Genomic DNA, 27,009 nt, shown 5'->3' on the forward strand with positions numbered 1-27,009 from the left:
TCTGAGGAGAGTTCACACAGCGGAGCAGAAGACGGATCAACTGTACAGCAACATACCTGCGATGCCACCTATACAGCAACATACCTGCGATGCCACCTATACAGCAACATACCTGCGATGCCACCTATACAGCAACATACCTGCGATGCCACCTATACAGCAACATACCTGCGGTGCCACCTATACAGCAACATACCTGCGGTGCCACCTATACAGCAACATACCTGCAATGCCACCTATACAGCAACATACCTGCAATGCCACCTATACAGCAACATACCTGCGATGCCACCTATACAGCAACATACCTGCGATGCTACCTATACAGCAACATACCTGCGGTGCCACCTATACAGCAACATACCTGCGGTGCCACCTATACAGCAACATACCTGCGATGCCACCTATACAGCAACATACCTGCGATGCCACCTATACAGCAACATACCTGCGATGCCACCTATACAGCAACATACCTGCGGTGCCACCTATACAGCAACATACCTGCGATGCCACCTATACAGCAACATACCTGCGATGCCACCTATACAGCAACATACCTGCGATGCCACCTATACAGCAACATACCTGCGATGCCACCTATACAGCAACATACCTGCGATGCCACCTATACAGCAACATACCTGCGATGCCACCTATACAGCAACATACCTGCGATGCCACCTATACAGCAACATACCTGCGATGCCACCTATACAGCAACATACCTGCGATGCCACCTATACAGCAACATACCTGCGATGCCACCTATACAGCAACATACCTGCGATGCCACCTATACAGCAACATACCTGCGGTGCCACCTATACAGCAACATACCTGCGGTGCCACCTATACAGCAACATACCTGCGATGCCACCTATACACACCGCACCGCCCACACTCCGCCGCCTTCCATTCACTGACATGGCTGCCTGTCCCTGGCCAGACACCTGATGTCAGCAAAGGCGAAGACAAACTCTTTACACTCTAATTCCTAAAGGTGAGATCAGAGGAGGACAACGCCGACTCTTACTGGAAGGTGAATGAGGCCCCCGGACCTTCCCCTCCAATCATCTGTCATAACCAGAGAGAAGCTGGGAGCAAAACCAAATGGAGGGTGATGCTGCCACCTCCTGGTGACGTGCAGTACTACACCCTGCACAGGGCATACCATATACAGTTGTGTTCAAAATTATTCAACCCCCAATGCTCTAAAGGGGTTTAGGGAATTTAGTGCACATTTGTAATTGTGTTCAGAATGAAATCTTACAAGGACTTTTTAAAAAACCAAATGCCACTAAAATGACATCAATTGTTTTTGTAACAGTATTTAAATTTTTTTTTGTGATTTCTTCATTGACACAATTATTCAACCCCATAAAGACTACCACTCTTAAGAACAGAGGTTCATTCGAGTGTTTTCGATCAGGTATGGAAAACACCTGTGGATGTCAAGGAGCAGCAATCAAGCATAATAAGCACCAATTAGGCAGATGTAAAAGGACTGTGATACTCGGCTCCTTCTAGACATTTAGGCCTCTTTCACACGGGCGTCAGTTTTTTTGCCCGGATAAGAGGCGTGTGCGTTGCGGGAAAATGCGCAATTTTTCCGCGCGAGTGCAAAACATTGTCATGCGTTGCACTCGCGTGAGAAAAAACGCGCATGTTTGGTACCCAAACCCGAACTTCTTCACAGAAGTTCGGGCTTGGGATTGATGTTCTGAAGATTGTATTATTTTCCCCGCTTACCCGCAGACTGTCGGCTTTACTGCAGACTGTCAGCTTTACCTGCAGACTGTCAGCTTTACCTGCAGACTGTCAGCTTTACCTGCAGACCGTCGGCTTTACCCGCAGACTGTCAGCTTTACCTGCAGACTGTCAGCTTTACCCGCAGACTGTCAGCTTTACCCGCAGACTGTCAGCTTTACCCGCAGACTGTCAGCTTTACCCGCAGACTGTCTGCTTTACCCGCAGACTGTCAGCTTTACCCGCAGACTGTCAGCTTTACCTGCAGACTGTCGGCTTTACCTGCACACTGTCAGCTGTACCTGCAGACTGTCAGCTTTACCTGCAGACTGTCACCTTTACCTGCAGACCGTCAGCTGTACCTGCAGACCGTCAGCTTTACCTGCAGACTGTCGGCTTTACCTGCAGACTGTCGGCTTTACCTGCAGACTGTCACCTTTACCCGCAGACTGTCAGCTTTACCTGCAGACTGTCAGCTGTAATCTGAGGTATTTACATCCAGATCAGGTGAACGGTGCAGGAATTACAGCAGTTGCATCTGTGCCTCCCACTTGTTACGGGACCAGAAGTAATGGGACAGAATAATAATCATACATCAAACTATCACTTTTTAATACTTGGTTACAAATCCTTTGCCGTCAGTTACAGCCTGAAGTCTGGAACGCATAGACATCCCCAGACGCTGGTCTCATCCCTGGTGATGCTCTGCCCGGCCTCTACTGCCACTGTCTTCAGCTCCTGCTTGTTCTTGGGGCATTTTCCCTTCAGTTTTGTCTTCAGCAAGTGAAATGCTCAATCGGCTTCAGGTCCGGGGATTGACTCGGCCATTGCAGAACATTCCACTTCTTTCCCTTAAACTCTTTGGTTGCCTTTGCAGGATGCTTTGGGTCATGGTCCATCTGCCCTGTGAAGCGCCGTCCAATGAGTTCTGAAGCATTGGGCTGAATATGAGCAGATAATATTGTGCCCGAAACCCTTCAGAATTCATCCTGCGGCTTCTGTCAGCAGTCACATCATCAATAAATACAGGAGAAGCAGTTCCATTGGCCGCCATACATGCCCACGCCATGACACTACCACCACCATGCTTCACTGATGAGGTGGCATGCTTAGGACCATGAGCAGCTCCTTTCCTTCTCCATACTCTTCTCTTCCCATCACTCTGGTACAAGTTGGTCTTGGTCTCATCTGTCCATAGGATGTTGTTCCAGAACTGTGGAGGCTTTTTTAGATGTCGTTTGGCAAACTCTAATCTGCCTTCCTGTTTGAGGCTCTTCTATGGTTTCCATCTTGTGGTGAACCCTCTGTATTCACTCTGGTGAAGTCTTCTCCTGATGGTTGACTTTGACACACATACACCTACCTCCTGGACACACATACACCTACCTCCTGGAGAGCGTTCTTGATCTGACCAACTGTTGTAAAGGGCGTTTTTTCCACCAGGGGAAGAATTCTTCGCTCATCCACCACAGTTGTTTTCCGTGGTCTTCCGGGTCTTGTGGTGTTGCTGAGCTCACCGGTGCGTTCCTTTTTTTAAGAATGTTCCAGCAGTTGTTTTGGCCGCGCCTGATGTTTTTGCTATCTCTCTGATGGGTTTGTTGTGTTTCTCAGCCTAATGACGGCTTCACTGATGGTGACCGCTCTTTGGATCTCATCTTGAGAGTTGACAGCAACAGATTCCAGATGCAGATATCAGACTGGAAATGACCTCTGGACCTTGTATCTGCTCATTGTAATTGTGATAATGAGGGAATAACACACACCGGCCATGGGACAGCGGAGAAGACAATTGTCCCATTACTTTTGGTCCCTTAAAGGGAGTCTGTCGGCACATTTACCCCTTTTTAACAGTTGCCATACCGCTGTAGCCGCAACACAGATTATTAAAACGGTACCTTTATATGCTTTTGTGGACTTTTAAAACTGCCAAAAACGAACTTTGATGCATATGTAAATGAGGGCTCGCAAGTGCCCAGGGCGGCGTCCACCGCGTTGGTGCCCAGGCAGCTCTGCCTCTTCGGCTCTTATCCCCGCCCAGCCTCTTCCTCTGCCCGCCCATCTGTTGTCTCTCCCCCTCAGCGAGATCCCGCGCCTACACAATGACTTCCGTGGTCGGGGCATGCGCATAAGCTACTGCGATGCTGTGCCAGCAATGGGCATGGCAGTGAGCATGCCCCGGCCAAGGAAGTCATCGCGTCGGCGCGGGATCTCGCTGAGGGGGAGAGACAACAGATGGGCGGGCAGAGGAAGAGGCTGGGCGGGGATAAGAGCCGAAGAGGCAGAGCTGCCTGGGCACCAACGCGGTGGACGCCGCCCTGGGCACTTGCGAGCCCTCATTTACATATGCATCAAAGTTCGTTTTTGGCAGTTTTAAAAGTCCACAAAAGCATATAAAGGTACCGTTTAATAATCTGTGTTGCGGCTACAGCGGTATGGCAACTGTTAAAAAGGGGTAAATGTGCCGACAGACTCCCTTTAACAAGTGGGAGGCACAGATGTAACTGCTGTAATTCCTGCACCGTTCACCTGATGTGGATGTAAATCCCCTCAGATTACAGCTGACAGTCTGCAGGTAGAGCTGACAGTCTGCAGGTAAAGCCGACAGTCTGCAGGTAAAGCCGACAGTCTGCAGGTAAAGCCGACAGTCTGCGGGTAAAGCTGACAGTCTGCGGGTAAAGCTGACAGTCTGCGGGTAAAGCCGACAGTCTGCGGGTAAAGCCGACAGTCTGCAGGTAAAGCTGACAGTCTGCGGGTAAAGCTGACAGTCTGCGGGTAAAGCCGACAGTCTGCGGGTAAAGCCGACAGTCTGCGGGTAAAGCCGACAGTCTGCGGGTAAAGCCGACAGTCTGCGGGTAAAGCTGACAGTCTGCAGGTAAAGCCGACAGTCTGCGGGTACAGCTGACAGTCTGCGGGTAAAGCTGACAGTCTGCAGGTAAAGCCGACAGTCTGCGGGTAAAGCCGACAGTCTGCGGGTACAGCTGACAGTCTGCGGGTAAAGCTGACAGTCTGCGGGTAAAGCACATCTTGTGCGTTTCATGTCACATCCATTGTGTGGAGCCAAAAATGTTACATTGTGTCCATGTCCCAATATTTATGGCCCTGACTGTATATATATCCAGAGGATGGCCGGGCAGCACTTCTCACTTCAAGTGATGCAAATGATTCAGGTGCCAGCGTTTTCCCCTGGGTTCTGGGGTCCAAACACAATCCAAATAAATGTACCTGCAGCACTCCTCCTTAGATAAAAAGTGAAAAAATACAAAATTTATTCTACACATGTTGATACAGCCTGTATTAACATGTGTGAACACATTTTCAATTTTTTTCACATTTATTTGGATTATATATATATACTGGGGGCGGTGCGGACGCCATGGCCGGTACTGGGGGCGGTGCGGACGCCATGGCCGGTACTGGGGCGGTGCGGACGCCATGGCCGGTACTGGGGGCGGTGCGGACGCCATGGCAGGCACTGGGGGCGGTGCGGACGCCATAGCCGGCACTGGGGGCGGTGCGGACGCCATGACCGGCACTGGGGGCGGTGCGGACGCCATGGCCGGCACTGGGGGCGGTGCGGACGCCATGGCCGGTACTGGGGGCGTGTGCGGACGCCATGGCCGGCACTGGGGGCGGTGCGGACGCCATGACCGGCACTGGGGGCGGTGCGGACGCCATAGTTGGCACTGGGGGCGGTGCGGACGCCATAGTTGGCACTGGGGGCGGTGCGGACGCCATAGTTGGCACTGGGGGCGGTGCGGACGCCATAGTTGCCACTGGGGGCGGTGGACGCCATAGTTGCCACTGGGGGCGGTGGACGCCATAGCCGGTACTGAGGGCGCTGCGGACGCCATGGCCGGTACTGGGGGCGGTGCGGACGCCATAGTTGGCACTGGGGGCGGTGGACGCCATAGCCGGTACTGAGGGCGGTGCGGACGCCATGGCCGGTACTGGGGGCGGTGAGGACGCCATGGCCGGTACTGGGAGCGGTGAGGACGCCATGGCCGGTACTGGGGGCGGTGCGGACGCCATAGCCGGTACTGAGGGCGCTGCGGACACCATGGCCGGTACTGGGGGCGGTGCGGACGCCATAGTTGGCACTGGGGGGCGGTGGACGCCATAGCCGGTACTGAAGGCGCTGCGGACGCCATGGCCGGTACTGAGGGCGGTGCCGATGCCATGGCCGGTACTGGGGGCGGTGGGGACGCCATGGCCGGTACTGGGGGCGGTGCGGACGCCATGGCCGCTACTGGGGGCGGTGCGGACGCCATGGTCGGTACTGGGGGCGCCATGGCTGATACTGGGGGGCGGTGCGGACGTCATGGTCGGTACTGGGGGCGGTGCGGACGCCATGGTCGGTACTGGGGGCGGTGGGGGCGCCATGGCTGGTACTGGGGGCGGTGTGGACGCCATGGCTGGTACTGGGGGGGTGTGGACGCCATGGCTGGTACTGGGTGCGGTGTGGATGCCATGGCCGGTACTGGGGGCGGTGTGGACGTCATGGCCGGTACTGGGGGCGGTGCGGATGCCATGGCTTGTACTGGGGGTGTGTGGCGCCATAGCTGGTACTGGGGCCCCCATTGGGTCTACGTTCAGGTCTCTCTCCCTCGCTCAGGTTTTTTAAAGGCGCAGTACATGATTCGAAAAACATGGCCGCTTCCTCCAAAAACTATTGCCACTCTCGTCCACAGGTTGCCTGTGGTATTGCAGCTCACTGACTTGGGAAGAGCCGCAGTACCAGACACAACCTCCGGACAGGTGTGGCGCTGTAGGCTCATTACTAGGGCTTCACTCGGGTAGCGGCAGGGATTTCCGGTGGAGTCGGAGTCCTGTCACTAGCTCTCCCAGACTCCTGAATGGACTCTACTCACCTGTCTCAACAGACATCATGCGGATAATCACCATGGTAACCGGGCCACGTGTGGCAGCAGGTAAACAAATCTGTGCTGTCTGTCCACAGGGTTACTGCTATTTCCCCGGTGTCCCCGGTACAAGTGCCATTTTCTTGAAGCTAAACTTTACATATGATCGTCATTCCGTAGCAAATATGGCTCCCGTTGTAATGGGTTACTGGAGCCATGTTTGGAGACATATCTGGGAATTACACTTGGCCTCTTGTGTCTGGTGCGGTCTGTGCGCTGATTAGCTGGTTTAAACGTCAATCATACTGTTCTTGTCATCTATTGGTGTGGTGGCGGGACGATGGATGAGGAGGCGCTGTGTGATTGGCTATTTGGCGCCGCACGCGGTACACAAAGCCCGTCCCTTTGTAAGGGTCACTCCAGCGGTTTGAAATCACTGACGTTTAGCTGTTCTCAAAGGTGATTGGCTGATGACTTAGTGACGTCATTGTCATGCAGTCAGCCGCGTTCCCATTTGCTGGAGCTCAGAAACTTTTGTGGATCCGAGCTGACAGAGGTGAGACGGTGTACCGGGGCCCCCGGTGAGCATTAGGGGCCACAGGCTGGAGCTGCAGCAGGGATGTCTGTGCTTCTGAACACAAATCCCTGCATCCTTTACAGCTGTGACGTCATATAGACTTGTGTGACATCATGCGGTTTCCCCCTTTCAGGTTGTCCGATATTGGTGGGCTGCGGTGATTCCTAGGGGGAAGGGCTGAGCGGTGGCCCCGCCTCCTGCGCCGCTCCCTGTGACCTATGTGTTTTCTCTCCGCAGTCTGGTCCTGATTCCTTGGTGACGTCATGGAGAAGGTTCGCTGCCCTGAGCACGGTGAGTAACCGCAGAGTAGTCCCTGACATGGCGGCCATTGCTGATTGGTCGTCCACGAGTCATGTGACCATCGTTGTGTCCGTTCTTCAGGTGTTGTTTGTCTGCTGAAACTGGGACCCGTGAAGGGCCCAACAAGGGGAGGAGCTTCTACGTCTGCCCAGCCAACCGCGGCCAGGCCTGCCCGTTTACCGGCCCACAGAGTAAGGGGGTGCAGAGTCGGGGGAGGGGGTGAATGCTACCTCCGGGGAGGGGCAGATGATGGCGGCTGCCGGTAACACTGTCTCCCCCGTTCCAGGCTCCCGCCATCGCGCTGTCTGCTGCATGACGACGCTCAGCTGGACCTGCAGGCTCTGGTGAAGCAGGACCCTGGGAGCTACAGGTGAGGCCGCCGTCCTGTAGGAGAAGTGCCTGATGAGGGTGATGATGGTGATGATGATTCCACTGATCTCTGCAGGGTTGTTTTATCGCTGTATGAAGAGTGAGGGGAAGAAGTTCTGCGGCAGCGTCCCCTGGAAGGAGGTAACGACCCATTACGGGGGATGTCTGGTCTCAGGGGAAAGCTGGAGAACCCTCAGGATCTGCCTGAAATAAAGAGGTGGTAAGTACTTACCTGACCCATCCAGCTGCCCTGAGTCTCCCGGCTAGGCTCTATTGTCCAGCTGCGGCCAACCACTGGCCTCAGTGCTGCTTCCAACAAGACCAGTGATTGGCTGCAGCTGGACAACAGAGGCTAGCCAGGAGAACGGCAGCGCCGGTGCAGTGTCTATCAGGTAAGTACTTGCCAGGTCTTTATTGCAGGTGGATCCTGAGGGTTGTCCAGCTTCCTTCTGAACCTGTGTCTAGGAAAGCTGTCACTGCTCCCAGGGTTAGCTGTGTATCTGCCATGTACTGGCGCAGCAATTTGTCAGGGATATAAAGCAAATAATTTATTTATAAAAAGAAAAAAAACGAATGGCTCAAAAGAAAAATTATTCAAATGATATTGATCCGTGAGGTGGACATATAGACACCTCAAAAAGAGTTTGATCGAGAACCTAATTATTTTGTCCAATCAGTAAGAAACAGGGTACAAGCGTCTATGCAAAATATAAATGATTTATTATACAATAATTTAAAATGCAAATTAATCGATGTAACTTTCAATGATATGCAGTAGATGGTGCCATCAGAACACAAATTTATCAGCGCTCTATTCTATTTTACCAACACAAGAATTTTATGCGATACTGCTTTTAATTCTGAGAGATATAAAATCAATTGATTATGCACAGAAATTCAATCAATAAAATTACAGATGCGAACCCTTTCCCTACCAATGTCGGATAATGGTAGTATCGCAATAAAACTTATAAATTATCAGCTTGATATTGAATTATGGAACAAATATTTCCATGAGAGTTTCTCCAATATTATCTCCTTTATTCAGTCATATGCATCGTAACTGAAATCGGGGACAATATTGATGTAGCAACGAACGTTACACATCCACAAATAGGCGGGTATCTGACTAAGTAACAAGCCAATTAATTTATATCAATACCACATATAACAGTATACATTACCTAAAGATGTAGGTGGAAGGCAGAGTCTAAGGGAGGTCAGTTCTCCAAAATGTCCTGATATTCAAGATCCTTCTCCCGGCTCTCTTTGGTCTTTGTTTCTTTCTTTCCTTCCCTCTCCTTTTTTGGTATGTGGTTTCTTAACCAAAAACATATCAGATGAGCACACCTTCCTAGTTTTGAACTTTCCAATCATTGTCGATAGGCGTGTACATTGATAAGGAATGTGATGTCATAACACTACCCAGAATGCATTTTTGCTACTGGTGTAGTGTTACCTGCTCATACCTAGGTGGCACTGTTGTATAAGCATCATACCATTAAGGGTTAACTCATACATGCCTGACATCTTCAATACTACACACCTCTTACATCTGGAGGCCTTGTCTCCGAGCTGAGGGACAAACTTTGATACATGAATGTATACTTTGAGGAACATCTAGACAATTCTCACACTGTGGAATTCATGTTCAGATAAGAAATACAATGAAGCCTCTACTTCTGCAGGTGTCGTGTATCTTCTAAATGTATAATTAATTGTTACAATAACAGTAGTTCTCTTGAACGACGCAGTAAACTTCCCAAGGACTTACTTCGGCCTACATTAAAAATCCATACAAAATAGTGAATTGCTCTTAAAGGCAATGAATATCCATTATAACTAGACTAAGTAAATAACACTTCTGAAAAGGCATAACAACTTCTGTGGCAGATCTCAGGAGGCCATGATGGCAGCTTTGTCGGTTGTTGCTGGATTTCTTCTGAGACAAATGTGTAGATGATAAAATGGAGGAGGGGCGCAACATTCACCCCGTGTCCTCTTCTTTCAGGAGCCAAAGTGCAAAGTGACTGCGAGGTGCGACCTTCCTGCAGAGAAGACGGAAAAACCTCAGAGGAATCCCTTCAAAGTGATCAACGATAATCCCAGACTTGGTGCCTGGAAACAGGTCAGCGAGGAGCGGAAGCGCAGCTCTGAGGAGAGTGGCGAGGTGAAGGCTGCCGAGAACCAGAGAAATAACGGAGAAGAAAAGGCTGATGAGATCCAGACGAAGAGCAGAGAGGAAAAGGTTGACGAGATCGGGAGGAAGAGCGGCGAAGAGGCAAAGAGCCAAGAGAAGAACCCCAATGATAGAGCAAGGAGAAGTTTGGAGGAGAAGACATCCAATCAGGGCTTGAAGAACAGCGGTGAGGAGACGAGGCCCCAGAACAATGCGACAGATCTCAGTAGTGACCGAGGGAGGAAGGTCTGTGAAGCAGATAACAGAGAGAAGCCAGGGAGACGTCTGAGAGCAGAGCGGCCACTATGGGGAAGAAACCAGAGGACAGATCATGGAGTTGTGAGGTCAGGAGGACCCAGTCTGCCAGCGATGGTGGACAGAAGGTTGTGGAGGACAGTGAACCATCATTTCAGGGATGGAGAGAGAAGGAGCTGCCAGCTGGGGTGACGATAAAGAAGAAGCTTCCAGAGGAGATGGTTCAGAAGGAAGGAGAGTCCTCGAAGGTCACCAGCGTTTCGCCATCAGATCCCAGGCAGGAACCTGCAGACGATGATGACGACGTTGTGTTTGTGAGTTCTCAGCCTGGAAAGGATAAGGTGACAGCACTGAGGCCATCAGGAGAAGGCAAACAGAGAACCATCACCTCCTTCCCAGGCTTCACCCCGCAGGCAGAGGGTCCGAGCTCAGCCGCCCAGCACGCCATGCTCTCGGCTCAGCTGCAGCAGAAGAAGGTGAGGATCTCCCTATGGTCACATGTGGTAAGGTGGGGATCTCTGCCAGGTAAGGGGTGTCCACCACACAGGCAGGGGCCCCTTGAGTTCACTGGCCTCCTCAGTTTCACCCTAGTCATTGTCCTTTGTCTTTAGTCCTCATTGACTCCGCCCCCAGAGACATCATTGACTTTTATCCCTCATGTATTTCAGGCCACTCTGGCGTCTGTAAACCTGAAGGCGCTGCCAGATGGGGGAGGACGACTCCTGAAACAGGTGCAGGACCTAGAAGATGCACTCGGGTCTCTGTCTCTCTGTAGCCAGGCTGTGATCCAACCAGGTAAAGATGGCGGTGCGGACGGGTGGCATCAGCTGAGGACAGGGTTGGGAGAGGGAGACCAGCAGCTTCAGCTGAGGATGGTGTCAGGAGGACAGGGCCATTGGAGGGTGACTTCAGAGAAGGACTGGGCCAGGGAAGGGCAGCATCAGGAGAGGACGGGGCCGAGAGAGCGTGGTCTTAGGTGTGGACTGGGCAAGGAAAGTGCTGAAGACAGGGTTGTCAAAAGGAGGTATGGGGGGGGGGGGGGAGATCGCTGTTAGCAGAAAACTGGAATAGGGGATGATTCTGTTAGGGGCAGGTGGGTGATGGGGCTGTTGGGTGTTGTCAGGGAAGGGTGGGAGCGGGGGAGGACGGGGCCGGTGGGTGGTCATGTTAGGGGAGGGGTGAGCCCAGCAGCGGGCGCAGTAGGTGGGGCTGGAGCAGTAGTGAGTGACAGTTTTTCTTCTACTCCTCCAGGTAGAGCTGAAGAGATGAGACCAAAGCCTGACCCTGGCAACGTGTTGAGCAGCGCCGGCCCAGCGGAGGGAAATCGAGGGGTAAAGCCTTTGAGCTTCCATGAGCTTCCTCCCAGTGCCCTGGGCCTCCAAGGGTTAACCATGAGCCAGAACTACAGCAGCCTGTATGGGGGTGAGTGGCGGGTCACATCTAGTGGTGGATGGGTCCGCGGGGGCGTTGTGGTCCGGATATGACATGTATGTCCTTCCCACCGCCGCCTCTCGCACGTATGAGTCACATGATCGCAGGAGTCCACTCCTCACCAACGCTTCCTGACATCCGCAGCCTGTGACTCTCCCGCTCACTACGACTCCCACCATGTCCCTGGAGCTGCCGACCACTGCCATCATTGCAGCTGTCAGGACATGCTGGGTGTTGTAGTTCCCTTACATTGGAGAGACTCGGATTGCATGAATAGTCTGGTATGATTGGCGGTGCTCCACCATTTTGTTGCTGATGCTCTGCCCTCAGGACTCTTTCTTATTGGCTGTCTCCTCAGTGGCCCCGCAGTGGCAGAGTCTGTACGGCGGGAGAATGACGGAAGAAAAGCTCTTTGCTGTTAGAAATGCGACAAGTGAGGCCATCGACCACCTCCACAAGAGCCTGGAATCCTGCCCCGGTCCGGAGAACACCACGGAGGACCCCCGAGGCCTGAAGGTAAACGCATTGACCCCCAGGTGTGGCCCCCACACCTCTCCTTGTATCGGCAGTGTAACTTCAGCTTCGTATTCCAGGTCCCGCTGCTCCTGCACCAGAAACAAGCCCTGGCCTGGCTACAGTGGAGGGAGGCTCAGCAGCCGCAGGGAGGGATTCTGGGTAAGTGGCCCCGCTCATTGTTCTGGCCTCTACAGTGGCCCCAGAGCTGAACTCAAAATGGTGCACAGCCCCGGAAACGGGGAAGGAAAACCTTCTACAGGAAACGATCCGCTAGAAATAAGTCTGGTCACTGTATTATTTATAGGGACATTGATGGCCTGTCACTATGGGTGCAGGTCCCACCTCAGGGACCAGCTCCTATCCAGATGGCATGACCCCTGCACCGCCACCTCTCCATTCACCTCTATGGCACTGCCAGGAATAGCAGAGCCAGCGGTGTGTGGAGGGCGGCCGCTCTCTGGTCACGTTCTAGGTGTGGGCCCCACATCTGGGACCTGCTCCTATCTGACATTGATGGAACGGGTTCTACAGCTGTATCGCCACCAGTTCTGAGATTTGGGAAGGAATAGACGTAACGCGACAGGTGTAAAAAAAAAAATAAAAAAAGTTTTAGTAAAGTAACAGTCATCGAGGCTGTGAACACATGAGTGAGCTCCCCACCGACCAGTCCCCAACATGGCACCCGGCCGATGCCAGAGGTGGTGGCAGCAAGACACATCTGACCCTGACCACGTCCTCGGTGGAGCTGCTCTCTTGGATGTTTTCTCCTGGCCCCTCCTAAAGGTCTTCAGTATGCAGGACAGACGGACAGTTACTTCAGGAACGCAGCCTGGTACCAGGTACCGCTAACTGCATTATTGTTTTATTTTTTGTTCGGTGGCAGACGGGTCGCTGGAAGCTGTTTCTTACCACACCTGGTCATTAACTTGGGCTGCATCCGGCCACTGCTGCGGTCGTCGGTCAGTTCCCGGCCACTGCTGCGGTCGTCGGTCAGTTCCCGGCCACTGCTGCGGTCGTCGGTCAGTTCCCGGCCACTGCTGCGGTCGTCGGTCAGTTCCCGGCCACTGGGACCGCTGGCGGTCGTCGTCTTAGCACATTTCATGCACAGTGGTCTTCAGTGGCCGACGTCCCCAGATTCCCCTGTGACGTGTCTTTTTTTTTTTTATACATTTGTTGATCAATTCTTCAGATTATACAGCCACCACTAGAGGGAGCTCACTGCATACAGATTATACAGCCACCACTAGAGGGAGCTCACTACATACAGATTATACAGCCACCACTAGAGGGAGCTCACTGCATACAGATTATACAGCCACCACTAGAGGGAGCTCACTGCATACAGATTATACAGCCACCACTAGAGGGAGCTCACTGCATACAGATTATACAGCCACCACTAGAGGGAGCTCACTGCATACAGATTATACAGCCACCACTAGAGGGAGCTCACTGCATACAGATTATACAGTCACCACTAGAGGGAGCTCACTGCATACAGATTATACAGCCACCACTAGAGGGAGCTCACTGCATACAGATTATACAGCCACCACTAGAGGGAGCTCACTGCATACAGATTATACAGCCACCACTAGAGGGAGCTCACTACATACAGATTATACAGCCACCACTAGAGGGAGCTCACTACATACAGATTATACAGCCACCACTAGAGGGAGCTCACTACAAACAGATTATACAGCCACCACTAGAGGGAGCTCACTACATACAGAGTATACAGCCACCACTAGAGGGAGCTCACTACATACAGAGTATACAGCCACCACTAGAGGGAGCTCACTACATACAGATTATACAGCCACCACTAGAGGGAGCTCACTGCATACAGATTATACAGCCACCACTAGAGGGAGCTCACTACCAAACAGATTATACAGCCACCACTAGAGGAGCTCACTACATACAGATATACAGTCACCACTAGAGGGAGCTCACTACATACAGATTATACAGCCATCACTAGAGGGAGCTCACTACATACAGATTATACAGCACCACTAGAGGGAGCTCACTACATACAGATTATACAGCCACCGCTAGAGGGCTCACTACATACAGATTATACAGCCACCACTAGGGGAGCTCACTACATAAGATTATACAGCCACCACTAGAGGGAGCTCAGTACATACAGATTATACAGCCACCACTAGAGGGAGCTCAGTACATACAGATTATACAGCCACCACTAGAGGGAGCTCACTACATACAGATTATACAGCCACCACTAGAGGGAGCTCACTACATACAGATTATACAGCCTCCACTAGAGGGAGCTCACTACATACAGATTATATAGGTATGTCTCTTTTCTCTGCAGCCGATGACATGGGTTTGGGGAAGACGCTGACCATGATCGCCCTCATTCTTGTCCAGAAACAGCGACAGAAGTCAGAGGAGAAAGAGAAGAAATTGGAGTCCTGGATCTCTAAAACAGGTGGATGATGGGAATACCCTGGTCTGTCTGGTGGTTTTTTTTGGGGTTTACTGTCCGGTCTAGCAGGGGTGATGGAAACATAGAAGGCTATCTTTCCCATCTGTTCCCAGACTCCACGCTGACTGTTTCCCGTGGGACTCTTATTATCTGTCCGGCCTCACTGGTTCATCATTGGAAGAAGGAAGTGGAGAAGAGAGTGAGTGACGGGCGCCTGCGGGTTTACCTGTATCATGGCGCCAACCGGGAGAAGGACTGTAAGATGTGAGTAAGATGGCGGCATTACCCGGTACATGACCCTAGATGGCGGCATTGCCCGGTACATGACCCTAGATGGCGGCATTGCCCCACACATGACCCTAGATGGTGGCATTGCCCCGTGCAGTGGTCCTTTTTTTAAAAGGGTTTTCTGACATTTTGATACTGATGACGACCTATTCTCAGCATTGGTCATCAGTATCTGATCGGTCGGGGTCCGACACCCAGGAGGTCATCAGTATTAAAAGTTAAGAAATCAGCTTTATATGGGGCTATCCAACCTCTTTAATGACACCTCCACCCTAATGCCTGGGCCCTTCGCATACATTATACTTACCTGCTCCCCAGCACCTACGTCGCTCCAGATCCCTGCATTGCCGATCAAATGGGGGAGCAGCCAATAGCAGGCCGTGAGGATGGGCGGAGGGGAGCGGTGGGGAGGCCCGCACTGATCAGACATTCATGACCTGTCCAAGGTCATCGGTATTAAAATGTAAGAAGACCGCTTTATCCAAACCCTACAATGCCCCTCCATTTCCCCCCGCCCGGGTGAGGAGGGGAGGGGAAAAGCTGCGGTAAGGATGGGCATTGGGGAAGCGGGGCGCGGTGGTACTGGAGTTAGTGTGTATGGTGAGGGTGACACAAAACTGGCATCGCCACACTCCGACCCGGGGCCCATGACGGCCTTGTGACCGGCATCACTCGGGGGCCCCTGACAGTCATGTGATCAGCGGCACTCGGGGCCCGGTGGTTTTATTCACATTTATTGGGAGGTAGAATAAAGGGGAACCTAAATGCAGAATTCTGCTGTTCTGCGAAACTGATTGTGGAAGTGACTCTGTGTCAGGGCGACTGTGCCCGTCGGTGTTGTCAGGGGGGCGCCGAGCTCCAGATACACTGCTGAGAATAAACTCTGGAGCTTTACTACATCTCTGCCTCCTGTCCCTGAATGGAAACATGAATCTGAACATGAAAAGCTGAAAAACCTTTCTGTCTCTGCTCAGCTGATGGTTTGTTACAGTGTATCAGTGTAGACTGTCCTCTGTCCTATTGTTACAATGTATCCATTGGGGTGGTGCCAGTCTGTTTAGATGGCGGAGGATTGTGTGGGCGTGACGCAACTGTAACAATTCCCCTGCTGTAAGAACTTGTTTTCAGACTATTGATGGAAACCACCTTGTTTCCAATCACTAAGAGCAAGCAGAGGTCTTGAAAAGGAGGTGAGGTGAATGTGTCATCGTGTGTGTCGCCCCCTCTAGGCTGGCGCAGTACGACATTGTGGTCACCACCTATAGCCTCGTGTCCAAAGAGATTCCTGCAAAGAAGGAGGAAGGGGAGGCACCGGCCAAAGACCAGGACCTGGAGGTGGGTGACCGTCTGCACCCTATGGAAACCCTGCGTCACATCACGTCTTATACTCCAGTCACAGCCAGAGCTGCATCACGTCTTATACTCCAGTCACAGCCAGAGCTGCAGTCTGTATTCTAGCGTTGCATCACACATTATACTTCAGTCACATCCAGAGCTGCAGTCTGGATTCAGTAGTCATGTCTTATACTCCAGTCACATCCAGAGCTGCAGTCAGTATTCTAGTGTTACATCACGTCTTATACTCCAGACACATCCAGAGCTGCAGTCACAGTTCTGCTAGCTTAGGCTCTCGGGCTATAACCTCTCCTCTGTCCTTTGCTGTGTTGTATGAGATGTGGTCACCCTGCTGCCCGGTGTGAGCACTACATCTCCCAGCATGCCGTGCAGTCCAGTCACTCTGGGGGCGTTCTCATTGCAGGACCGGGCGGCCTCCTCTCCTCTGCTGCGTCTGGCCTGGGCCCGCATCATTCTGGATGAGGCTCACAATATTAAAAACCCCAAGGTGCGACGTCCATCGCCGTGTGCAAGCTGAGAGCCGGGGCGCTGGGCAGTGACCGGGACCCCCATACAGAACAACCTACTGGACCTCTACTCTCTGCTGAGGTGAGTAGACCGATGGCCCACCATCTGTACACAGCGCCATACAGTGGTCACATGACCTCGACATCTACATAGTGGTTCTCTAACCTCCTGGGCAGCACTGAAGGTGCTCGCAGTCATCAGTGGAGGTATCTCCTGCAGGTTCCGGTCCTCAGTGGAGGTGTTTTTTTTGTCTCCTGCTACTCCCAATAGTCCTCTGGAGGGATCTCCTGTCTCCTTGCAGGTTCCTGGCTCTTCAATTTCTCAGTGGAAATCTCTTCTGCAGGTTCCTACTCCTCATAGTTCTCAATGGTAGTAATTCCTGTCTCCTCCAAGTTTCTGCTCCTCATAGTCTTCTGTGGAGGTATCTCCGGTTTCCTTCAGGTTCTTGCTCTTCATAGTCCTCAGTGGAGGTTTCTCCTGCAGTTCTTGCTCCTCATAATCCTCCGTTAAGGTATCTTCTGTCTCCTGCTGCTCTTCATAGTCCTCCGAAGAGGTATCTCTGTTTTCTGCAGGTTCTTGCTCTTCATAGTCCTCCGTGGAGGTATCTCCTACAGTTTTTGCTCCTCAGTGGAGGGAGGTGCATGCTCCTCATAGTTCTCAAGATATCTTCTGTCTCCTGTGCTCCTCATAGTCCTCAGTGGAGGTATCTCTTGCAGTTTATTGCTCCTCATAGTCTTCAGTGGGAGTTTCTCCTGTCACCTGCAGGTTTCTGCTCCTCATAGTTTTCAGATGAGATATCTTCTGTCTCCTATTGCTCCTCAGTGGAGGTATCTCTGAAGTTTCCTGCTCCTCATAGTCCTCGGTGGAGGTATCTCCTGCAGGTCCCTGCTCCTCATAGTCCTCGGTGGAGGTATCTCCTGCAGGTCCCTGCTCCTCATAGTCCTCGGTGGAGGTATCTCTGCAGGTCCCTGCTCCTCATAGTCCTCGGTTGGAGGTATCTCCTGCGTCCGGTCCTGTCCTCATAGTCCTCGGTGGAGGTATCCTGCAGGTCCCTGCTCCTCATAGTCCTCGGTGGAGGTATCTCCTGCAGGTCCTGCTCCTCATAGTCCTCGGTGGAGGTAACTCCTGCAGGTTCCTGCCTCATAGTCTTCAGTGGCGATTTCTCCTGTCTCCTGCAGGTTCCTGCGCTGCCCCGTTGATGAGTTCAAGCTGTGGAAAAGTCAGGTGGACAACGGCAGCAGGAAAGGAGGCGAGCGGTGACAATCCTGACCAAGAGCTTGCTGCTGCGGAGGACCAAAGACCAGCTGGACCACATGGGGCGACCACTGGTAACGCCCCCTCAGGGATGAGACTATGGGGCGGAGTAGTAAAGAGCAGCAGGTCTGTTAGTAGATCCGGTGCCTGTTGTGCCGTCCGTACGACAGACAATTCAGGTTCACTATAATTTTCTTCAATCTTTGGCGCAGATTATAGTAAATCTTGGAGGCTCCGCCCCTTCCGCTAAATCCAGACCACGCCCCCACAATTGGCGAGACAATCGTAAAACAACATAATTTTACAATAATGGTGCAGATGGACGCGGTCAGGAGCCTGGCGCAGAAGGTGTAATGAGTTCACTGCGCGGTCCTCGAGGATTCTGGGGGGTGGATTGTACATGGACACCACATTATCTGCAGGTGTCGGGGTTCAGTGTAAATGACCCCCCATTTTCTGGCTTCAGGTTGATCTCCCCCAGAGGACGAGCGAGCTGCATCAGCTGACCTTATCCCCTCAGGAGCAGGCCGTGTACGATGTGATATTTGCCCGATCCAGGTGAGGCCCACATACTGGGGTCCCCTCCGAGGATGTAGTGGTAGGTGGGTGAGGTCAGTGAAATGGGGAGGAGCCTGTGCAGTGGGTTGGTGGTAGATGTAGTGAGGAGGAGTCAGTGCAGCAGGTAGGTGGTCGGTGGGGCGGGGCCAGTGTGGCGGGTAGAGAAGGGGGCTGGTGTGTTGGTTAGATGGCTGGTGGAGAAGCGGCAGTATAGTGGGTGAGGTTGGGGAGGGGGGGGGGGTACGGTGTGGTGGGTAGAAGGGGTGGTTGCAGTGTGGTGGGCAGAAATGGGGGGGGGGGGGGGTGCAGTCTGTAGATAGGGGTAGATGTGTGGGGGGGGGGGGGGGGTACGGGGTGGGCAGTGGGGTCAGGGGTCCGGACTCTCTCACTCTCATGTTTTGTTTTTCTTTTCTGCTCAGATCGACGCTCCAGCATTACCTGAGGAGACACGGAGGCGCCTCACACACAAGACTCCGGGAGCGCAGACAATCCCTTTGACAAAGGTACAGGCCTCCTGGTGGCTCACGCCTCACTCTTTTTGGCCTCCTGGTGGCTCACGCCTCACTCTTTTTGGCCTCCTGGTGGCTCACGCCTCACTCTTTTTGGGCCTCCTGGTGGCTCACGCCTCACTCTTTTTGGCCTCCTGGTGGCTCACGCTCACTTTTGGCCTCTGGTGGCTCACGCCTCACTCTTTTTGGCCTCATGGTGGCTCATGCCTCACTATTTATTGGTCCTGGTGGCTCAGCTCACTCTTTTGCCTCCTGGTGGCTCACGCCTCACTCTTTTGGCCTCCTGGTGGCTCACGCCTCACTCTTTTTGGCCTCCTGGTGGCTCAACGCCTCACTCTTTTGGCCTCCTGGGGCTCACGCCTCACTCTTTTTGGCACTCCTCTTTATCCCCCGTGACGATAACTCTCCTTTCTGACAGTTGCTCGGGAGTTCGGCCCCAGTCAGGGTGACGTTTCGGCCCCGCCGCTTCCTCAGGGATCCAGCACCGATCCACATCCTGTCACTTCTGCTCCGCCTGCGCCAGTGCTGCGGCCACTTATCTCTGCTGAAGACGGTAAGTGCCCCAGGGTGGATGGGCCAGGTGATGGTCCATAGGACAAGTAATCGGGTCACCGTGTGATAATATAGAGGTGATGTTGATGTGACCGTCTGTCCCCTCACCCCAGACTCTGGACCAGCTTGAGCTGAAGAATGAGGGGCTGAGCCTGACCCTGGAAGAGCAACTCAATGCCCTGACCTTGTGTGAACTTCAGAGCCCAGACCCCAAGTCCACCCGTCTCCCTGAACGGAACCAACTTCCAGGCTGAACTGTTTTGAGAGCGAAAGTGGAAGCACCAAGGTGAGAACAAACTGGGAGGTCAAGAGTAGTCAGTGATACCAGGACCTCAGGATAAAAACTGGGGGGTCGTGTGTAGTCAGTGATGCCAGGACCTAAGGATGAAAACTGGGGGGTCGTGTGTAGTCAGTGATGCCAGGACCTCAGGATGAAAACTGGGGGGGTCGTGTGTAGTCAGTGATGCCAGGACCTCAGGATGAAAACTGGGGGGTCGTGTGTAGTCAGTGATGCCAGGACCTCAGGATAAAAACTGGGGGGTCGAGAGTAGTCAGTGATGCCAGGACCACAGGATGAAAAACTGGGGGGTACGTTGGTAGTAAGAGTGTTCCAGGACCTCAGGATGACAACTGGGGGCTGGGGGGGGGGGTCGTGTGTAGGCAGTGAGTCATTGATTTCTTTTTTTTCTCTAGATCGACGCCTTATCGCCAGACTGAAGACCATAAACTCTAGCGCTGTTCCCCAGAAGAGGTGAGGTCTCTGGGGCCCCTGTTTCCTGGAGGAGGCTGTTAAAGGGGTTGTGCAATATTATTGGGTACTTTATATAGGGCTCACAGTGGGTGTCGTACCCCCCCCCCCTCCCCCCCATCGGCGCCGCTGCTCTCGGCTTGTGTCACAGCCCGATACAGGAATTGCAGCACTGCTGCTCAGCCCAATCACTGTGAGGCGGCTTTCATATACAAGGCCCATATCTCTATCTGCCACCTCTCTCAGAGATATGAGCAGCCGCCCCTTCGGGGTGGGGGGTGGGGAGGTGGGGGTGAGGGGGCACTGGCAGAGCTGACAGCTGCAGGAGGAGAGAAAAATATAGAGAAATGTGTCGTTATCATTCGCGTACTGACCATGAACGCCGTCAATAAATTCCACCAATGTTAAATTGATGCTTTTTTTTTTTTTTTTTTTTTGTCCCCCAATCTTTTTTTTCTTTCCCCCCAAATAGCATGTATTTAATGCAACTGTATTATACCACAGGACTGGCTTTAAAAAAAAAATAAAAATAAAAAAAAAATCTAATCCCGCAATTATAAACATAAAAAGTTAGTGAAGAAAAAAAAAATAAGGGGTTGTCCAGGTTCAGAGCTGAACCTGGACAGACCTCCATTTTCACCCCGGCAGCCCCCCTGACATGAGCATCGGAGCAGTTTCAGCTCCGATGCTCTCCTTTGCCCTGCGCTAAATCGCGCAGGGCAAAGGCATTTTCTGGTTCCGGTGACATACGGGGCTCTCTATGGGGCTGACAGGAACCCCGGTGACGTCCCGGCACTGATGGGCGGGATTTGGCTCTGCCCTAGCCAGTAAAACGGCTAGGGCAGAGCTAAAGCCCGCCCTCAGAGCCGGTGACGTCACCGAACACACTGCTGGGCGGAAGTTACCGCCCGGCAGTGTGTTATTGTAAACACAAGAGCCTGTGCCCTGCGCGATCTAGCGCAGGGCACGGGAGCGCATCGGAGCATGAGATGCTCCGATGCCAGGCTCAGGAGGGCTGCCGGGGTGAAAAATAAGGGTATGTCCGGGTTCAGCTCTGAACCCGGACAACCCCTTTAAGTTCTGACTGCTGGAACACAAAGGGGGAGATGTTACCGCTCCTTAAGGCTAAACTGTACGATGTCCCTAAGGGGTTAACAGTGGCAGTTGTGTCCCCGGAGTCGTGCGCCAACAAGATTTACTGCAAACACATTAAAATCTACGATGATAAAGTGCCATTTTTGGAGGGTTTTTCCCATTTTGATGTGAGGTTAAAGAGCCCTCGGCAGAAGTATGAGCTCCTCTGCGCCGGCGGCCATGTTGGTTGTCACCCAGCCTTACTGGCGTCCTCTCGTCTGCAGCGTCATCGTGTCGCAGTGGGACCAGCATGCTGAGGATTGTGGGCGTCCATCTAAAGCGCATCGGGATGTCTCATGCCACCATCGACGGCTCCGTCAACCCTAAGCTCCGGATGGACCTTGTGGAAGAGTTCAATACCAACCCCCGAGGACCACAGGTAGGAATACGCTGCGGAATTCCCAGCCTGCTCTGCAGTGGTCATGTGACCTCAGGATCTGCGCTCTGTGGACGCGGAAGTGACGTCTTTGCGTCTCCCATGCAGGTCATGCTGTGTCGCTCTGCGCTGGAGGTGTGGGGCTGAACCTGATTGGTGGAATCACCTCTTCCTGATGGACATGCACTGGTAACAACCTCTTGACCCTGGGGGGTGTGGTGTACTGTGGGGGGGGTTACATTAGGGGGCGCTGCACAGCGCAGGCTGAGCTTGTCATGTCCAGCACTGAAACAGTGACTGCAGCTCTGGGTTTGACTGGAGACATGATGGAGCACAGCATTAGAAGAAAGAACGCAAAGGTAAAGTGGGATTAGTCACTGGTAAGTTCTGACCCTGCAGTGTCAGTGTCTACTGCAGTTCTGGCATTCTGTTCATCCTGAGCTGTATGTCCCTCCTAGATGGTCTGAAGCTGAGGATAAACGGCGAGCGGGTCTATGGAGGGGGTGCTATGTAGACCCAACCTCCACTGCTCTGACGCAGAGGAGCAGTGGGGGGGGGGGGGGGGGCGGTGATTTTGGGTCCTGAGGTTTCGCTGAACTCAGCTTCCTGTTATATTGTTCCAGGAATCCGGCTTTGGAGGATCAGGCCTGCGACCGGATCTACCGGGTGGGACAGCACAAGGACGTGGTCATTCACAGGTGAGGAGACATCCGGGGACTTACAGCCTCATCCAGACAGCGGAGATCAGCAGCGCCCTCCAGAGGGTGTCCTTCCCCACATCGTCTCTGCGGACGCTCGCCCCTGTCCCGCTGCCCCCGTCTGGTGCGGACGCTCGCCCCTGTCCCGCTGCCCCAGTCTTGGTGCGGCACGCTCGCCCCTGTCACGCTTGCCCCCGTCTGGTGCGGACGCTCGCCCCCGTTCGGTGCGGACGCTCGCCCCTGTCCCGCTGCCCCCGTTTCTGCGTGCGGCCGCTCGCCCCCCGCTCTGGTGCGGACGCTCGCCCCTGTCCCGCCCTTCCTGCCCGTTCTTTTGCACTGATTGGATTAGGGCATTTCTCTTCTTGGCAGCGTTCGTCTGTCAGGGGACCGTAGAGGGAGAAGATCTCTGCAGCTCCAGGAGAAGAAGAAGGATTTGCCCCAAGAAGGTTCATGCCGACTGGAAATGGCAGCAACGTTCACCAAGCTGACACTGACGGACCTGCGTTCTGCTGTTTCGGGGTCTACGTTAATGTTTCAGGCACCTCCACAAGGTCTCGGGGGCTCTTCTGGCTGACGCGTATATACTGTGCTCAGAGACACTTTATATTTATATGTCCATTGTGTGGCGTTTTCTATATGTTGTCGTGTAATAAAGCAATTTTAGATAGGGTCTTAAGCCCTGACAGTACTGTAGTGGTGAGCGGCGCTGCGCACACATTGTGATCCAGTGTATACAGGAGATCCAGAGGTCCCTGAGCAGGGAGGAGGAGGTGAGCTGTGACCATCACCTATAGACGTCTGAGAGTGTAGAGAGCATACCCTGTGACAGAGGTCCCTGAGCAGGGAGGAGGAGGAGGGTAGCTGTGACTGTAACCTATAGACATCTATGAGAGGTGTAGTGAGCATACCCTGTGACAGGTCCCTGTGCAGGGAGGAGGTGAGCTGTGACCGTCACCTATAGACGTCTGAGAGTGTAGTGAGCATACCCTGTGACAGAGATCCCTGTGCAGGGAGGAGGAGGTGGTGAGCTGTGACCGTCACCTATAGACGTCTGAGAGTGTAGAGAGCATACCCTGTGACAGAGATCCCTGTGCAGGGAGGAGGAGGAGGTGAGCTGTGACCGTCACCTATAGACGTCTGAGAGTGTAGAGAGCATACCCTGTGACAGAGGTCCCTGTGCAAGGAGGAGGAGGAGGTGAGCTGTGACCGTCACCTATAGATGTCTGAGAGTGTAGTGAGCATACCCTGTGACAGAGGTCCCTGTGCAGGGAGGAGGAGGAGGTGAGCTGTGACAGTCACCTATAGACATCTATGAGAGTGTAGTGAGCATACCCTGTGACAGAGGTCCCTGTGCAGGGAGGAGGAGGTGAGCTGTGACCGTCACCTATAGATGTCTGAGAGTGTAGTGAGCATACCCTGTGACAGAGGTCCCTGTGCAGGGAGGAGGAGGTGGTGAGCTGTGACAGTCACCTATAGACATCTATGAGAGTGTAGTGAGCATACCCTGTGACAGAGGTCCCTGTGCAGGGAGGAGGAGGTGAGCTGTGACTGTAACCTATAGACATCTATGAGAGTGTAGTGAGCATACCCTGTGACAGCAGGTCCCTGTGCAGGAGGAGGAGGAGGTGAGCTGTGACCGTCACCTATAGATTGTCTGAGAGAGTGTAGAGAGCATACCCTGTGACAGAGGTCCCTGTGCAGGGAGGAGGAGGTGGTGAGCTGTGACCGTCACCTATAGACATCTATGAGAGTGTAGAGAGCATACCCTGTGACAGAGGTCCCTGTGCAGGGAGGAGGAGGTGAGCTGTGACCGTCACCTATAGACGTCTATGAGAGTGTAGTGAGCATACCCTGTGACAGAGGTCCCTGTGCAGGGAGGAGGAGGTGGTGAGCTGTGACCGTCACCTATAGACATCTATGAGAGTGTAGAGAGCATACCCTGTGACAGAGGTCCCTGTTGCAGGGAGGAGGAGGAGGAGGAGGAGGAGGTGAGCTGTGACCATCACCTATAGACGTCTGAGAGTGTAGAGAGCATACCCTGTGACAGAGGTCCCTGTGCAGGGAGGAGGAGGAGGTGAGCTGTGACCGTCACCTATAGACGTCTATGAGAGTGTAGTGAGCATACCCTGTGACAGAGGTCCCTGTGCAGGGAGGAGGAGGAGGTGAGCTGTGACCGTCACCTATAGATGTCTGAGAGGTGTAGAGCATACCCTGTGACAGAGGTCCCTGTGCAGGGAGGAGATCTATAGTCTTGTAGACTGGAACTGTAGTGAGCATTGTGATCATCCCCTATTGGCTTCGGTGGGAGCGTGTAGTGAGTGTAAGAGCTCCGGAGCCCCCCCTAGTGGAGGCTGCAGGCAGCAGGATCTGTGTACATGGTGTTTAGAATTTTGCAAAAAAAAAAAGCACCAACCCGGCATAAAAGAAGTGACTGCGGAGCGCTGGGTGGAGCGGCGTCCCAATTCATCTTCGTTGACCATTTCCTTCCATCTTGCTGCTTCTGAAGGCTCTCTATGCTCTCCCCATCTTTCTGTCAGCAGGGAGGAGGAGGTTGTACTCAACAACTGGGGGGGACACACACGGATCCAGCCTGTGTTTACTGGGGGGGACACACTGAGTCCAGCACTGTGTTACTGGGGGGGACCAGGAAGCGTGTACTGGGGGGGACGCACGATCCAGCCTGTGTTACTGGGAGGGACGCACGGATCCAGCCTGTGTTACTGGGAGGGAGCACGGATCCAGCCTGTGTTACTGGAAGGACGCACGGATCCAGCTGTGTTTACTGGGAAGGACGCACGGATCCAGCCTGTGTTACTGGGAGGGACGCACGGATCCAGCCTGTGTTACTGGAGGGAGCACGGATCCAGCCTGTGTTACTGGGAGGGACGCACGGATTCCAGCCTGTGTTACTGGGAGGGACGCCCGGATCCAGCCTGTGTTACTGGGAGGGACGCACGGATCCAGCCTGTGTTACTGGGAAGGCGCACGGATCCGCCTGTGTTACTGGGAGGACGCACGGATCCAGCCTGTGTTACTGGGAGGGACGCACGGATCTCAGCCTGTGTTACTGGGAGGGACGCACGGATCCATGCCTGTGTTACTGGGAGGGACACACGGATCCAGCCTGTGTTACTGGGGAGGACACACGGATCCAGCTGTGTTTACTTGGGAAGGACACACGGATCCAGCCTGTGTTACTGGGGGGGGACACAACGGATCCAGCTCTGTGTTACTGGGGTGGGACACACGGATCCAGCCTGTGTTACTGGGGGGGACACACGGATCCAGCCTGTGTTACTGGGGGAGGACACACGGATCCAGCCTGTGTACTGGGGAGGACACACGGATCCAGCCTGTGTTACTGGGGAGGACACACGGATCCAGCCGGTGTTACTGGGGAGGAACACACGGATCCAGCCTGTGTTACTGGGGAGGACACACGGAGCCAGCCTGTGTTACTGGGAGGGGGGGGGGAGACACACACACAGATCCAGGAAAGACCTAGCAGAATTGGTAATGGGAAAGGGGCGGACTACAATACCAAGGATTATCAAAAGTAGTGATTTAGTCTAGAAAAAAAAAGACTGAGGGCATCTAATAACCGTGTGTAATATATCAGGGGGCCGTGCAGAGATCTCTTGTCCAGTCCTGGTATAAATAGATGACGGTAGTGGACGTCCTCTGCCTCTAGAGGAAAGAAAGTTTCTACACATAAAGGGGATTCTTTACTGTAAGAGCAGTGAGACTGTGGACTCTTACTGTAAGAGCAGCGAGACTATGGACTCTATACTGTAAGAGCAGAGACTGGACTCTACTGTAAGAGCAGTGAGACTATGGACTCTATACTGTAAGAGCAGTGAGACTATGGACTCTATACTGTAAGAGCAGTGAGACTATGGACTCTTACTGTAAGAGCAGTGAGACTATGGACTCTACTGTAAGAGCAGTGAGACTATGGACTCTTACTGTAAGAGCAGTGAGACTATGGACTCTTACTGTAAGAGCAGTGAGACTATGGACTCTACTGTAAGAGCAGTGAGACTATGGACTCTACTGTAAGAGCAGTGAGACTATGGACTCTTACTGTAAGAGCAGTGAGACTATGGACTCTACTGTAAGAGCAGTGAGACTATGGACTCTATACTGTAAGAGCAGTGAGACTATGGACTCTATACTGTAAGAGCAGTGAGACTATGGACTTTACTGTAAGAGCAGTGAGACTATGGACTCTTACTGTAAGAGCAGTGAGACTATGGACTCTTACTGTAAGAGCAGTGAGACTATGGACTCTATACTGTAAGAGCAGTGAGACTATGCACTCTATACTGTAAGAGCA

The 27,009-nt window shown here is 53.1% G+C and overlaps 1 protein-coding gene and 1 pseudogene across 1 annotated transcript; both read left to right on the top strand.

The window, feature by feature from the left end:
* Positions 1 to 7,670: 7,670 nt before the first annotated feature.
* LOC122931835 (transcription termination factor 2-like) lies at positions 7,671 to 10,306 on the top strand (the record flags this gene model as incomplete). The annotated part of the gene is made up of 4 exons (XM_044285891.1): positions 7,671 to 7,676; positions 7,772 to 7,855; positions 7,932 to 7,995; positions 9,866 to 10,306. Coding segments are annotated over exons 3-4 (489 nt in total), but the record flags the coding sequence as incomplete, so codon positions are not given.
* Positions 10,307 to 10,324: 18 nt separating this feature from the next.
* On the top strand, positions 10,325 to 23,247 carry LOC122931836 (annotated as a pseudogene).
* The last annotated feature ends 3,762 nt before the right edge of the window (positions 23,248 to 27,009 follow it).

The sequence above is a fragment of the Bufo gargarizans genome, chromosome 3 (genome assembly GCF_014858855.1).
Source record: "Bufo gargarizans isolate SCDJY-AF-19 chromosome 3, ASM1485885v1, whole genome shotgun sequence".
Lineage (NCBI taxonomy): Eukaryota > Metazoa > Chordata > Amphibia > Anura > Bufonidae > Bufo > Bufo gargarizans.